We start from the raw sequence: 14,871 nt of genomic DNA, 5'->3' as shown, positions 1-14,871 counted from the left end.
TAAATAGAACACTTACACATCTTGATGAGGAAAATTCAGAAAAATTGATTGCGGCTTCAGCAAAACCTCAAGTCACTAGCAGTGGTCAATGGTCTGGTCAAGAAAAAGGAACAAACCAAACTTTCTCCAAAAAAGGGAAAGCATAAGACTTCTTAGGCCCAGACTTAAATAAATATGAGATGGAAAAAAGAAAAAAAGAGATTACGCAATTGGGAGGCGCTACATCAATCTAACCTGGGCAAAATTGGCTTACATCTCATAAATATTAAGTGATTTCTTGACTTAAGGAGGAGCAAACAATGATGTAAGTGTTAAATTAAGGTATATAAACCATGTAAAATTAGGGAAGTTAGAGGAGGTGAGAGATAGACAGCTTCGCAGTTTGTCGGTTTGTCTTTTGTCTGGCTGGCCCAGTGCTGTCCATTTACTTTTGGCTGCAATAAACTCTTTTGCTATTTCAGTGCTTGAGTAGTTATTGATTTTGTTTTGGGAAATTGGCATAGTACACAGCAAATTTGCCACGACAAACTACGCGGCGTTACCTGTTGGAGAGGCGGTACTAGTGACGTCACAGAGTGGAGGCGTTGTTTCTACGCGCAGGTGCAGCTTTCCTCTCGTCCGCTCAGGCAGAGTAACATTCACTTACACCAAACGGCTCTTATCAGCGCCGCTAAAGCGTGACGCCAGGGTTTCGAGGTCGAAGTGCAAGGTAAAAAAAAGAATAAATAAACAAATAAATAAACTAGAGCAAAAGAAACCAACCCACAGTCTGTTTGTTACCGAGAGCGTGGATGAAGACTGTTCGAGTCGTCGACTTTTTCCACTGAGGAGGCAAATATATATATTTTAGTCCTGCTCGCTCATTCCACACAGAGGAGCTGACCTGCTCAGCAGCGCGGAGCTCCCGGGAACAAACTTAATACAAAGAGTCGCTCGAGAAGCACTTCGTCTGTAAATACCGTGGTTTATTCCGGAGGACTCGGAGAAACGAGGACATTGACCAGAAGGAGAAGAAGGACAGGCGGACTTGTAGTGCTGAGACATGGAGAGCCGAAGTTGGGAGAAACTTGCCTTTTTGCTGGCTTTGCTGAATCTGCAGTGCTTTTGCCCAGGTAGGTGTTGACCTCTACTTCTTTATAATAATAATAATAATATCCATAAATGTCAGACTTTTTTGAATAGAGGCTGAATACACTACTCAGCCAAGCGAAGTAAGTAAAACAGCAACACGCTATAATTAAAATAATGACCATTTTGTGTTAGTGCACATTAAAATATGGTTTATTTGTCCATAATGTGATTCAGCCAACTTGTAATTCCTCATTTCCATCCAGTATACTGTCATTACTCTGAAATATACTCCTTTTGTACATTTAGTATGTAACTTTTACCCAGAAAAGTGCATATAGTGTACACCACCCTTAAACCTTCAGAGTATTTAGGTTCCATTTATGTACCTGAAATCTTTTAAAAGGCAACTATATTCACATTTCCCAGTAAAACATATATATATATCAAACAGAGATGGCACTCAGGTTCATTATTCTATAGCGGATGCACAAGGAAAAATCAGTGGCTTGGATGTGAAAAGAAAGAATAAAGTAAGAACTAATTATTTTTTTAGTTGATAGTTTTTTTTAAATATATTTTTATACTAAAAAATTATTTATGCATTACATACACCAATTAGCCATAACATCAAAACCATGAACATTATACCAGTGAACAACAACCACCTTGTTTTTTTATGTTCAACTTGTGTTTGGGACGTGGCTCCAAAGGGCCTCTGGGTGTGTGCCGTAGTGTTTAGCTCCAGGGCATTGGCTTTTCTGTGGGATCGGACTTGGCAGGCTACTTTTTAGTCCCCTGGGCATGGGTGAGCCTTAAGTGGCCATGATCCTGTCACCAGTTTGCTAGTATATAATTTATACTCAATATTTTTCAATTCACCTTTGGTGGTGGTGTTAATGTTATGGCTGATTATCACAATACAAAAGTGTTGTAGTGTAAGCTTTGCCTTGTGCAAGCCTTTTTTTTCCCTTTTTTTTCTTTTTCTATTGTTTTTATCTGTATTAAGTCCAACAGGTAAAAAAAATGTTATTATGTATTATTTTTCTACACGCAGTACCCAAAGTGGTGTTGTGGCATATTTATTATTAAAGACACATACGATAAGGGTAGCACACTGGCAACAAGTAAAAGTACTCTATTTTGTTACCTTTTTTTTTTTAAGAGTAAGAGTATGGGCTAGATTTTGCCTTTATATTTGTTAATTTGTTCAGTTATTGGTATTCACCTTCAAACATATATTTTTATCGTGCTTGAGAAAATCTTTCCTGATGGCAGTGTGCACACCATCATGAAAATCAGTTATCAAAACACAACTGTGTACACATAAACCACAATTCGTATCACTCAGGTTACATGACAGCGGTGAGAAAAAAACCCTCAAGAGCTCATCTCCATAACCTGTGGGAATTTGTGTGAAGTTCAAATACTAATTAAAACTGGTTTAAACAAGCTATTTGTTATTACATGCTATTTTTATTATCTTCTTTTCTTTTATTTCAAGTAAATGTCATGTGAATCTGTCATCTGACCTTGGCTGCACATATTGCTTCTGTTACAGCACACAAATGCACAAACAATAACTTAGTAGCTTGCAGGTGTGTCCTCCCTTACGCTGTTCTGTTTTTTGGAGCGGAAACAGGGATAATAGCTCCATAAAAGAGAGGAAGGAAGAACAGCGTCATCATGATGATTGCTGGGATGCAGGAAATCTGATGAATAATGGTCTGCTATTTTAGACTGAAATGTGAAGTAACGTTTTCTTGTAACGGCTCTAGCAAGCCAAAGTTGGAAAAGCTTGCTTCATTTTGGTTTCCGTCTTAGAATTTAACTTGCCCTAGATTTTACTTTTAATATCTGAGGTGGGCGAAATTAACCATCTGGTTAATGAAATGTTGCTAGAACCTGAGAATGATGTCACATTGTGTGTTGATGTTAAAGCAAGGATTATTTTCATATTGATGGAAGGAACATATTAGGTGTGGTCATGCAGAAGTTTGCCCATTCGATAAGCGAGGTGCTTATGGTGTGCGTACACCTGATAAGGTGCTATCTAGTGTGCGGTTAACTAGCTGCGGCTCGTGACCAGAGATTCTTGTGAGGCAGGCTGACATTAACAACCACTTAGCTTTAGACAAACTTAAATCAAGCAGTGATAAAACATAGGCATCCGACATCCAGTCCAGTGGCTCTAGGAAATTTGTAGTAGTCCTTTTTTAAAAATTTTTTTTATTTTTAGCAAAAATACACAAACCTTAGAGGTTTGCAAAATGCTCCAAGTGAATAACCAGATCAGATCATGCATTCAGGCAATCTGGCATGATCCCCCCCCCCCCCAAAAACCCTGACACCCCTTAGCGGAAGGGCAACCAGAACACAGGAAATGGGAAATAGGTGGGGACCAGAATACCCCTGCTTTTAATTTTTATTTATTTTTTAACCATCCATGTTTCAGCCAGTTCCAACACATTTTTAGGCATGCATCCTTATGTCACTAAACAGGTTAATATTAAGGATCTCATCACAAATTAATGTTTTTACATCCATATGCAGTTGATCTGTTACAGTGCAAAACTGTTTGCACTGAATTCCCAAGAAGGGGATTTGATATAATGTGGCCTTAGAGCCATATTGCTGACCATAGTCTTTAAACTAAAAATTACACATTTACATTTAGCAGGCGCTCTTATCCAGAGCGACTTACAATTTTATCTCATTATACATCTGAGCAGTTAAGGGTTAAAGGCCTTGCTCAAGAGCCCAACAGTGGCAGCTTGGTGGTTGTGGGGTTTGAACCTGGGATCTTCCGAACTGTAGTCCAATGCCTTAACCACTGAGCTACCCCTGGCCTGTGACCCAGTCAGAACTGGACATCACTGAGCAAAAAGCTGTGCAAAGGGTCTATAGACATTTCTTTAAAATAAAAAAGTTGGGGAAAAAAAAACAGTTAATGTTTTTTGTTAATCAATATTTAAAGATGAATAAAAAGTGATTTCAATCTAATTAACCAGAACTGTCAGGTTGAAGCAACAACCTAAAAAAAAAAAGCCTTTTGCTTGTGTTTCAGAAGAACGATAGTGTTCACTTTATGAGCCACATCCCTTCCCCTCTTACACTTTTTTTTGCAACATGCAGTATGTTACAAGGAATTGTTCAGAATAACAGAAGACAGTGTAAGTGAAAAAAAAATAATAATTTGCTATTTACTGTATTTCCCTGCTACAGTAACACACTTATCCCAGCGTTTCACTAGTGCACTAGTGCCATCAAGGTACAAAGGTTTCCCAGTCTGTTGGAGCCATGATCAGAATGCTTTAAGCTTTTTTTTGAGAGTGGTTTGTTGAACAACATAGTAAGTCTGTTTGCGTCCACTGTTTTGATGCAAGTTTTTATTTAGGTGTGAAATAATGCAGTTTTTCATAGTTGACAATGCGGTTGAGATAATTCAGGTCTTTAGTGTCAAAATGTTTCTTTAACGTCACTGCAGATTAGCAATCTTTTATGCCAGTCAAGGTCAGAGCGCTCTCTCAATACCCTGACTAGTTTTTATGAGATGCCCTATGAAGGACAACAAGTCCTGTGTTTACATGAACGCTCCTTGTGCAATAGAAATGGTTTTGTTGGCAGAAAAAAAATTCAGTGTCAGCACTTTGGTGTTTTGTGAAAATGTATTACATTTAGTTAATGTAAATCCTTTTTTTTTCTTCCAATGTTGGAGAGACATCCTGTTCTTGCAGTCACACTGTGATTCTTCTTTGCTTGTTGATGATGACCTTCATGATGTTCTGTTGTGTAGCTTATGTTTTGAATTTTTTTTGCAAATTTGTATTATTTATATATACTTTTGTTAATTGCTATATCACATTTTCTTTCTCTTTTAATTTCTCAGTTTCTCTCTGCTCAGCCCATGAACTGTATTTGGTTTATAGAATGTTTAAGTGGCTTATTATTCCGTTGTCAATCACATCTCCAGAAATACCAAAGTGCTTGCTTATGGAGTGCCTAGACTGTACATCCATGTACCAGCTTCTCCTTATCTATAATTACTTATTTCTTAACATAATATGTACTGGCTCTTGCTCAGGCCTCTTTTGCCAGGAATCCATGCCATGAGTGAAGACAGCTGCTCCCAGGACCTATGCAGTTTCCCTAAATATAGACTCCATTAATACTGCTCCTGTAGAATATCAGAAAAAGTGTTGTTCTGGTGCAGGTGGCGTGAGTATTTTTAAATCTATATCAGAAAACATGTCACTAGTTGTTGTAATCCTCCTCCCTCAGTGGTGTTTACATGGCACAAAACAATCAAAAGCCTGCACTTGGGGGAAAAAGTCTGTAGGGGGTTAGTTTTAAATATTGCTTTAAATAGAGAAAATATCACTGAAATCTAACATTTGCTTTGAGTCGCAATTATCACACTTCTCAAAGCATTCTAATCTAGAGAGTCCAGCGACAGGAAGTTCCATGTACGGACGTGTATGAGAAGTTTCTCTCTTCCTCTGCCCCTGTGCTCTCTGTCCCTAGAGGAACATGCTCAGTATGGGACAGGGGTCATGAGAAAAGCAGTGGGCTACTTTCTCAAAATTCTTCCTGGTCTTGCCACACACACACACACACACACACACACACACTAGCATTTATCTTTTTCCATTTGAAAGCAGTAATTGTGCAGCGGTGATCAGTGCATGTTTATGGTGATAATGAGCAGGATGGTATAATGGGACTTTCCATTCCATCTCACTATTGCTTTGGACAGATTCATTATCACAACTGAAGCTGATGCGCAGTTGTTTATCATGGACACCTTCTAGCTGCAGCAATACACAAATGTCAAAGAACGAGGGCTATTAAAAACATTTAGAGACCTTTATGTTACAATAATTAGTAAGGGAGGGCTTTGTTTTAACTGAAGAATTGATCAGAGGGACATACACACGTAGACGAAATTGTTGGTACCCTTCGGTCAATGAAAGAAAAACTCACAGTGGTCACAGAAATAACTTTAATCTGACAAAAGTAATAATAAATAAAAATTTTATAAATGTTAACCAATGAAAGTCAGACATTGCTTTTCACCATGGAACAGGTCTAGACAAAAATTATGGTAGCCCTAACTTAGTAGTTAGTTGCACAACCTTTTGAGGAAATTACTGCAATCAAACGATTCCTGTAACTGTCACAACTGTCACTGAGACTTCTGCACCTCTCAGCAGGTATTTTGGCCCACTCCTCATGAGTAAACTGCTCCAGTTGTTTCTGGTTTAAAGGCCTTCCCCATTCAGATGGCATGTTTCAGCTCCTTTCAAAGATGCTCAATAGGATTGAGGTCAGGGCTCATAGAAGACCACTTTAAAATAGTCTAATGTTTTTCTCTTAGCCATTCTTGGGTGTTTTTAGCTGTATGTTTTGGGCCATTGTCCTGTTGCAAGACCCATGACCTGCGACTGAGACCAAGCTTTCTGACACTGGCCAGCACATTTCTCTTTAGAATCCCTTGATAGTCTTGAGATATCATTGTACCCTGCACAAATTCAAGACACACTGTGCCAGATGCAGCAAAGCAGCCACAGAACATAAGAGTCTCCTCCATGTTTCACAGTAGGGACAGTGTTCTTGTCTCGATACAGTATGCTTCATTTTTCGGCCTGTGAACACGTGCCTTGGCAAAAAGTTCCACTTTTGTCTCATCTGTCCATAGTACATCCTCCTAGAAGCTGTGTGGCTTGTCAACATGTAGTTTGGCATATTCCAGTCTGGCTTTTTTGATTTTTTGATGATTTGTTTTCAACAGTGGTGTCCTCCTTGGTCGTTTCCCATGTAGTTCACTTTGGCTCGAACAACGACGGATGGTGCCATCTGACACTGATGTTCCTTAAGAATAAGGTTCACCATGGATCTCTTTAGAAGTCTTTCTGGGCTCTTTTGTTACCATTCGGATTATCCGTCCTTTCAGTTTTCCTCCTGCGACCACGTCCAGTGAGGTTGGCTACAGTTCCATGGATCTTAAATTTCTGAATTATATGTGCAACTGTAGTCACAGGAAAATCTAGCTGCTTGGAGATGGTCTTATACCCTTTACCTTTAACATGTTTGTCCATCATTTTCTTTCGAATCTCCTGAGACAACTCTTTCCTTCGCTTCCTCTGGTCCATGTTAAGTGTGGTACACACCATGTCACCAAACAACACAGTGACGACCTGGAGCCCTATATCTAGGCCCACTGACTGATTACAAGATTGTAGACACCTGTGTTGCTAATTAGTGGACCCTAGTAATGCGCTGGTTGTCTGGAAACTCGCGGGTAACCTGCAGGTCGAGTTGGGGCGGGTAAAGAAATTGTCACTTTATTTGCGAGGTGGGTTGGGGCGAGTCATTAAAAACAAAATTAAATGAAAAATCCATGTATGTTGCGTGCAATTCCCTATGTTAAATATTTGCGAATATCTATTTTCATATTTTATTAAGTTCTTTGATAAGGTTATGTCACGTGACAAGTCACGAAAGCGCCAAGCAGCTACCGCTGCCAGTCACAACAAAAACAAAGAATTGAGGTTGGGAATTTACATCATTAAAAGAAAAAAGGTTAGGCTGCTAAATCTAATGTTTGGGACGGGTTCTCAGAAATAGTTGCAGCAGGAGACTTTTTCTTCAGCAGGAGTCTTTTTTTTAAATAATTCCGTTAAAGCAGGGTTGAAAAGCAATGTCTGACTTTCCATGGTTAACCATAGAATTTGTATTGATTATTACTTTTGTCAGATTAAAGTTATTTCTGTGACCATTGTGAGTTTTTCTTTCATTGACCGAAGGGTACCAACAATTTTGTCCACGTGTGTACAAATTGTTTCATTTTAATAAAAAATGTGTTTGTTGCTCCATGAAACTAGGGATTCACCTAATAGTTTTATCAGTACATTATATAGAGGCTTAGACAGAAATCTGAAGCACTTTTTAATCTAATTTAATATACAAACTGAAAACCTCTTGATTGAAATTGTATGAGTAATGTGGGGAAATTGCACTGCGCATGTGTGTTGTTTATAAGTTTAATTTCCAATGAATTACACTATTTTTAATATCTTGGTTATGCATGGAGGGTTTTAACAGGCAGTCATGTGGAAAAAAGACATTTTGTCACTCAGATGGAAGCCCGCAGTACCACTCATGGCAATGTTCACTAGTGTCAACATTCCACTTTTTCACTTACCATGAAGCACTCTGGGTAAAGTGGCCAGCCCACAGGCTTACTCTGTACTAGTTTAATAGAGAGAGATTCAGTTCACCTGTGAATTTGTGTGTGTGTTAAAGCAGAGTGGAGTACACAGTTATAGCTACAAAGCTGGCTTTAGGCATAATTATACATGCACTTTGGGTCAGTGTTCTGGTCCCTATAACAGTAATTTCAGTCCCATTTTCATTATACGTTATAATAACTGGATCTCAGTTATGACAGTCCTATATTACACCCCAGTGTTTATGAGACCTGTGACACAATTACAAAAGAGTTGAGTAGCATTCAGTGCTCCTCGGAATGCCATTATTTCTCCTGAGGAGTGCAAATAGATGATGTCACACATGCATGGGGCAGATTCACACTCCCAGGTGGAATACATGACAGTCGATAGCATCACTTCCATGTTGTAATATTGTCTTGACCCCCTGACAAGTTTTAAACAATCAATGATGTTCTTTGCATGACTTGGTGTGGTAAGAGCTCAGGATAATTCAGGATAAATCAGAAGACTTGGGAGGTCACTGTTACCTAAAAACACACAGATTTGTTTATTGGACAACTTTGATTTCTACAGCTGCTGCCAAAACACACACAATCCATTCTGTCAGTGTCTAAGTGGATGATGTCCAATAAGAGAAATATGGTGCTAAAAAGCATTGATCTTTAAAGCCTGCCTGCCTCTGGCACTCAGCTGTGCTTTTACACCCTTCTCCGTTTAATGGAAATGGCTAAATACTTTAAACAAGACTATGTTTTAACCCAACTGATTTAATCTTCTTAAAATAATGTTTATTGTACGTTTTGGCTTGTCTATTTGTTAAATATGGGCTGAGTATAAATATTAGGCTTTCCTTTATTAGGGCATTGGTGGTTCAGTGGTTGGTTTCTCGCCTACCATGTGGAAGGCTCGGGTTCGATTCCCAGCCGATGCCCAAACCCAACCCACTGGATGCAGCGCTGGTCCCAAGCCTGGATTTAATGGAAGGGTTGCGTCAGAAAGGGTGTCTGGCTTAAAAAGTTGTTGTGTGGAACAGTTGTTCGGCTGTGGCAACCCCTAAACAGGAGCAGCCAAAAGAATAACAACAACAGGCTTTTCTTTATTAGGACATAGACTGCGAAATTGCCCCTAGAACCATTAAACTATACCAATGTAGTATTATTATATTTTTTAACAGTTCTCCTGCAAGATTTTATGTTATGATAAGCTCTACAAAAATTTACATGACACATTATATTACTGTACATCACATTTTTGTGCACAGTGATACGTTATTTTACATCACTGCTGTAGTCCCTCTGCAAGGTTTGTTGTATTGAGAATTGCATGACGCTTTTTTTGCTCACCACAGTTGTAAAGAGTGGCATTATTATTTGCATTACTGTAGCCTTCCTAAACCAGTTTTGGCATTCTCCTCTGACCACTCAGAGCATGTGTGCATGCACCTACTAGGTGTTGACTGTTGTATGTTTTTTTCACACCATTTTGTATAAAATCTACAGACTGTTATGTGTGAAAATCTAAAGAGATCAGCTGAAACACTTAAACCAGGCCACCTGGCACCTACAACTATGCCATGAAGTGACATTTTAATTTTAATGTTTAAACATTAACTGAAGCGCATGATTGTCTGATTAGATAAATGAATGAATGAGTAGGTGTTCATAATAAAGTTAGTGCATTGCAGTGATGCTATGTATAGGTCAATGTGATGCATTTTTAAGAGCATTAGTGACCACACAATGTCTTCAAGTGCCAAGGCAAAGTAAGTTCAAAGCAGGATCTGTGCGGATTATATCTGGATTTAAAGCAGTCTAACTCAAAAATATTGTGGGTTGAAAAGAATTAATGTAAACCATCTCTCACCACATCATTCAACCTCAAATATGATCTTGTGGAATACATATTTTCGTGTTAAATTGTCTTTTTTAACATGAGCATTTTGTTGTTCTGCAACATTAGAGACTCATTATGATGTATATTGTATGTAGCTTGTGGCAGGATAATGTTTTTTTTCACCTAGTAATTGACACTAAATAACTTATTGGTCCTCTTCCTCTAAATCTCATTGACATTTTGAATGCATGCCTCTTAGTTCATTAGTGACTGATCATTACTGTTATTGATTTTCTCACTTTTGCACTCCAGCTCTTGAGGCAATGTCTGTTCCTCATCATTTTATTTCTAGCCTTTTTATTTGGATTCTGCATTAATTCTTGGTTGTTTAGTAAACTTTGATCACCATATTTTTTATTCTGGTGTTTTGTCTAAAAGCTGTGTATAATCTTACAGCTTCTACTGTACACTACTTAAGCACTGGGTCAGGTAAATGCACTCCCTATAGCCACTGCTGCTGTATTTGTATTTATTAGGACTAGTCATTTTGTTACACACTTATTACATACATAGTGAATATTATCTGGAAAGGGTCAGCTACGGTATGAGCAACTTTGTGTGAGTTGATTTTGTGTGACACAGGATGCTGGTTTTGTGCCTGAAGCAGGTCCTTGCACTTCTCACTTAGTATTTTTTCCCCAGCGGTTTTGCAAGAGCACATCCTTCACAAAGCACACCACTGCTTTTACACTCATTTGGGAGCTATTGCTGGGACCACACAGCAATTTCAGATTGAATTCTCTTTCTATCACACATATTTCTTACTTTAATGGAGGCTTTGATTCCATTTGTCATTTTCTCATCTCCCCCCCTACTGTGCATGCTCTTCGGTGTTATTTTCCATCTTTGTATGTGTCTTCCCAACATTTCATCATTATGGGAATACCAATAAGTGTCTCCCCCCCACCGTGCCACTCCATCCTTTTTTTTTTGCACTTGCACTGACATTGATGAAAACAATAATCCTCCAGTCTGCAGATGTAGGACTTTTATACAGACCTGCATTAAAGCTGTAAGATCAGTGAGTATTCCCTCGCTGTCGCTACCTGTCACTAGCTGTTCATTTCCGCACTGTGATCTGGAATAATCTGCAGGAAACAGCAGTAGGGAGCTCATTTTCTCCTTTCTCATTTAAAAATAGCTCGGCTGTCAGGATCAGACCACTCTTTCTCTCTCCTGACACTATCGATAATTCAGGCCTTAATTACTGTGTTATACATAATTGAGCACTTGATGAAAAATCTGTGAAATGGTGGCTTGAACAGTTTCACCCATAACCTGCTGTAGCTGAGAAATCTGGCAGCAAAGGTGAGGGGTGGCATGTTAATGAGACTGAGAGTCTCCGCAAATCGTCTTTGCAGCTGAAATTACTCCCAGTGGAATGTCAGTAGGTCTAATCCTGTATTGGTTTGAAGCGCAATTTTGTCATTTGAAATCTGTATTTGACGTTTATAGACTCACCATGCACAGGATCACCTGCACCTGCTTATCTGTGCTCAACTGTCCAATCTTGTGGCAGCAGCACAGTGTAGAAAATCATGTACTGTAGATATAGGTCCATAGCTTCAGTTCAGCAGTGTTCACATCAAACAACAAAATGGGTAAACAATATGATCTCAGTGAGCGGCATTACCAGACAAACGGTTTAAATATTTTAGACACTGCTAGTCTTCTGGGATTTTTAGGCAAAAACACCTCAGAGTCTTTTGAGCTGAGAGTAAGATAATTCAAATAATAACAGCAGAAAACCACATTGGTTTGCTTTTCTGACAGGAATGCCTAACCGAAACTAGGCAGATGAATGTTGGAAAATATCAAGTAATTTTTTTTTTTTTAATCACCAGTTTTGGTATTTCCACTAATATAACTCTGGTCTTGGTATCTGGAAAAGAGAACAACAAATGTTGCTGGGCATTGGTGGCTCAGTGGTGGGCTTTTCACCTGCAATGCGAAAGGCTCAGGATCACGTCTCACTGCCACTGTCTCACCCCTGCCACTTGCAGGGCACCCTTAGTTCCAGTCCCAAGGCTGAATGGTTACGCCAAGAAGGGCGTCCTGTGCCAAAATGGGAGCGGGCAAAGTAACATCAACTTTTGTGTAGTGATTGTGTTTTTTTGTTTGTTTGTTTTTTTTATAGCAATTTGCAAATTGGTCCATAGGATGGTCTTTGAACAATAAAACAATTTAGCAGTTTTGTCTCTGTATCCCACCACAATAAAGGTGAAGTGAGGCAATCAAGATGTGATTGAAGTGTAGACTTTCAGGTGTATTTAAAGGGTCAACAATAATAATGCATTCATTTTTTTCAAGACATAACTGAGTGAACTAATGTACTTATTAACATAAGGATTGTTTATTTAAATGAAATGATCTTTTGCAGTCAAAGACTGCCTGAAGTTGGGTAACCATAGACGTCACCAAATGCTGAGTTTGATCCCTTGTGAATCTGTCAGTCCCTTCAGTTGTGGCTTGATAGTGGGTTATTCTGCTTTCAGTTTTGTCTTCAGTAAGAAAAAAGCATTTGGGTTCAAGCCATTTAAGAGCATTCCGTTTTATTTGTCTTGACAACCTTTTGGTATGATTTTTTTTAGTCATCCTGTTACTACTATCAGTAGTTCCATTATCAGTAAAAATCAGGGACTCATTTCCATTGGCAGCCATATATGCCAATGCCATAACAGTGCCTTCACCATGTCGACAGATAGATAATGTATGCTTTGGAAGCTTTTTGAAGTTTTTATTAAAATTGGTTTTATATGTCAAAAGAATCTTGCCTTGACTCATCTTTTTTTTTTTAGAGTATTTTAGACTAAATGTTGTTAAGAAGTGTTTCTTCACCAAAGAAGAAATTATGTGGACATCCATTTTTTGGTGTAACTGAGCTTGGCAGTGTGTTCCTACTTATGTCAGCTATCTATGATACAGTAGGTCTGGTTTTTTTTTTTTTTTTACTTAAATATGAGCCTGTGGAAATTGAGGGAAAATGGAAAAAAAATATTTTTTAAAAATAGTTAATGTAAAATCATTTTAAACTAAAGCTGAAAGCCTAACTTAAATCACACCTTAATTGCATAATTTCAAATCCACTGTGTTGCTGCACAGAGAGAAAATTATATAAATTGTGTCATATGGACTTGACTGTATATTAAATCTGTAAAACACACTGTCATTAAATCTATGGTCGATGAATCACATGTATTTTCTTACTTACTGGCTTTCTGCTGAGCTTTAGATTTGTCTACTTAATCATGCTGGTGAGGATTACTTCATGGATTATGAAGGCATGGCAAAGTATCAGTAAATTAGCTTCTGGCTTTAATCTAAGAAAGACAAAGAAGCATATTTTAAGAGGGGTTCCATTATGAAGAGTGTATTCTTCAGTGTGCGTCACTGTGTGTCTCCATGGTCTGCTTGGTCTGGTGGTTATACAGACTTGTCCTCCCTTCCCCCTGCTTTTCCTATATTCTTTAGTCATTAGAGTGTTTTGGGAAAGGGGGTTTTAATCTCAGTTCTTCACATTCATGTCAGATTTATTGGCACAGAATGTGCTTTGGTGCACAGAGCTGCCTATCTCTGGCTATTGCTAGTGCACTGTAAATATCCATCATCAGTTTAAATGTGTGTAATGTGAAAATGTACCCTGTCTGTTTTTGCTAATGTTTTATATAAAAAATAAATTGCTGAAATTGGAGACAAGTCAAGTTGTAGTGATCCTTCACGTTTAGATGATAGTATTTTTTTCATTCCTCTGGACAGCAGGGCACCTTTTACTTAATGATATAATGGTTTATTTTCTTTTTTTTTTTTCCACATTTGAAATATTCCATCATCAACCAATGCATGACTACATTTTGCCACCAACCTTAAGCAGATTATGAGTGTGTGTGTGTGTGCGTGCTTTTTTTTCAAAGGAATGCTGCATGTTTGTGAGAAGTGGAGATAAAGGATAGTTACTTAAAGACTCCTCTCATCCACAGACAAACACACCCTATCACTTCCATAATTACCCTCACTGATCAAAGGCTTAATCTGTGTGGCGACAGTGTTTATTATGTGGATTACGTGCAAGACAAACAGTAGCACTGCAGGCGTCAATCTTCAGACATTAGTCTGAGAGAAGCATCAAATGAGCGAGCAGTGATTCGTTTGTCATCTTAATAAAAATTAATTGTTTTGTAATATATTAACAGTATGATGTTGACTAGTTTTTACATTTGCTGACAGTTCATCTAATCAATCCTGATGCTGTAAGAACAGTTGTTATTTATTTATATAAGCAGCATGACAGCAGAAAGTGTATTAGAAATGCAAAAGAGTTATTGAATCAGTCCTGGTAACAGATAATGAAAATACGACACCGTAGCAAATGTCAATCAGGGCTGTGTCTTTCGGGATTGTGGTTTGTGAAATTAAAGAATGGGAAATGATAGATTCACTGCTTCTGCTCTGTGATTATCCTGTAATCCTTTTTTTCGTAAGCCATAAATAAACCCTAGAGATACAAATGTGCCTTTTAATTAAACAACCCTCACTGCAGTCTTAGTTTACAATACTACATTACTAATTAAAAGCAAGTCATTAACTTGCTGTCAATTTTATTTATTAGATTTTGTTCCCTGACTCACAATCCAACATTTACACAGTGTACTGGAAGAAATATCAATAAATCCATTTAAAC

At 38.2% G+C, this 14,871-nt stretch overlaps 1 protein-coding gene across 1 annotated transcript in view; it reads left to right on the top strand.

Annotated features, from left to right (window-relative positions):
- Positions 1-586: 586 nt before the first annotated feature.
- The window catches only part of esama (endothelial cell adhesion molecule a), a 35,071-nt gene continuing 20,786 nt past the window's right edge, over positions 587-14,871 (top strand). Inside the window, exon 1 of the mRNA XM_053516064.1 lies at positions 587-1,112. Within this exon, the coding sequence (XP_053372039.1) occupies positions 1,043-1,112 (70 nt within the window). The 5' untranslated portion in view covers positions 587-1,042. The remainder of the gene's footprint in view (positions 1,113-14,871) is intronic.

This window comes from Clarias gariepinus, chromosome 17 (assembly GCF_024256425.1).
Source record: "Clarias gariepinus isolate MV-2021 ecotype Netherlands chromosome 17, CGAR_prim_01v2, whole genome shotgun sequence".
Classification (NCBI taxonomy): Eukaryota; Metazoa; Chordata; class Actinopteri; order Siluriformes; family Clariidae; genus Clarias; species Clarias gariepinus.
This window is presented reverse-complemented; position numbering and strand designations above follow the sequence as displayed.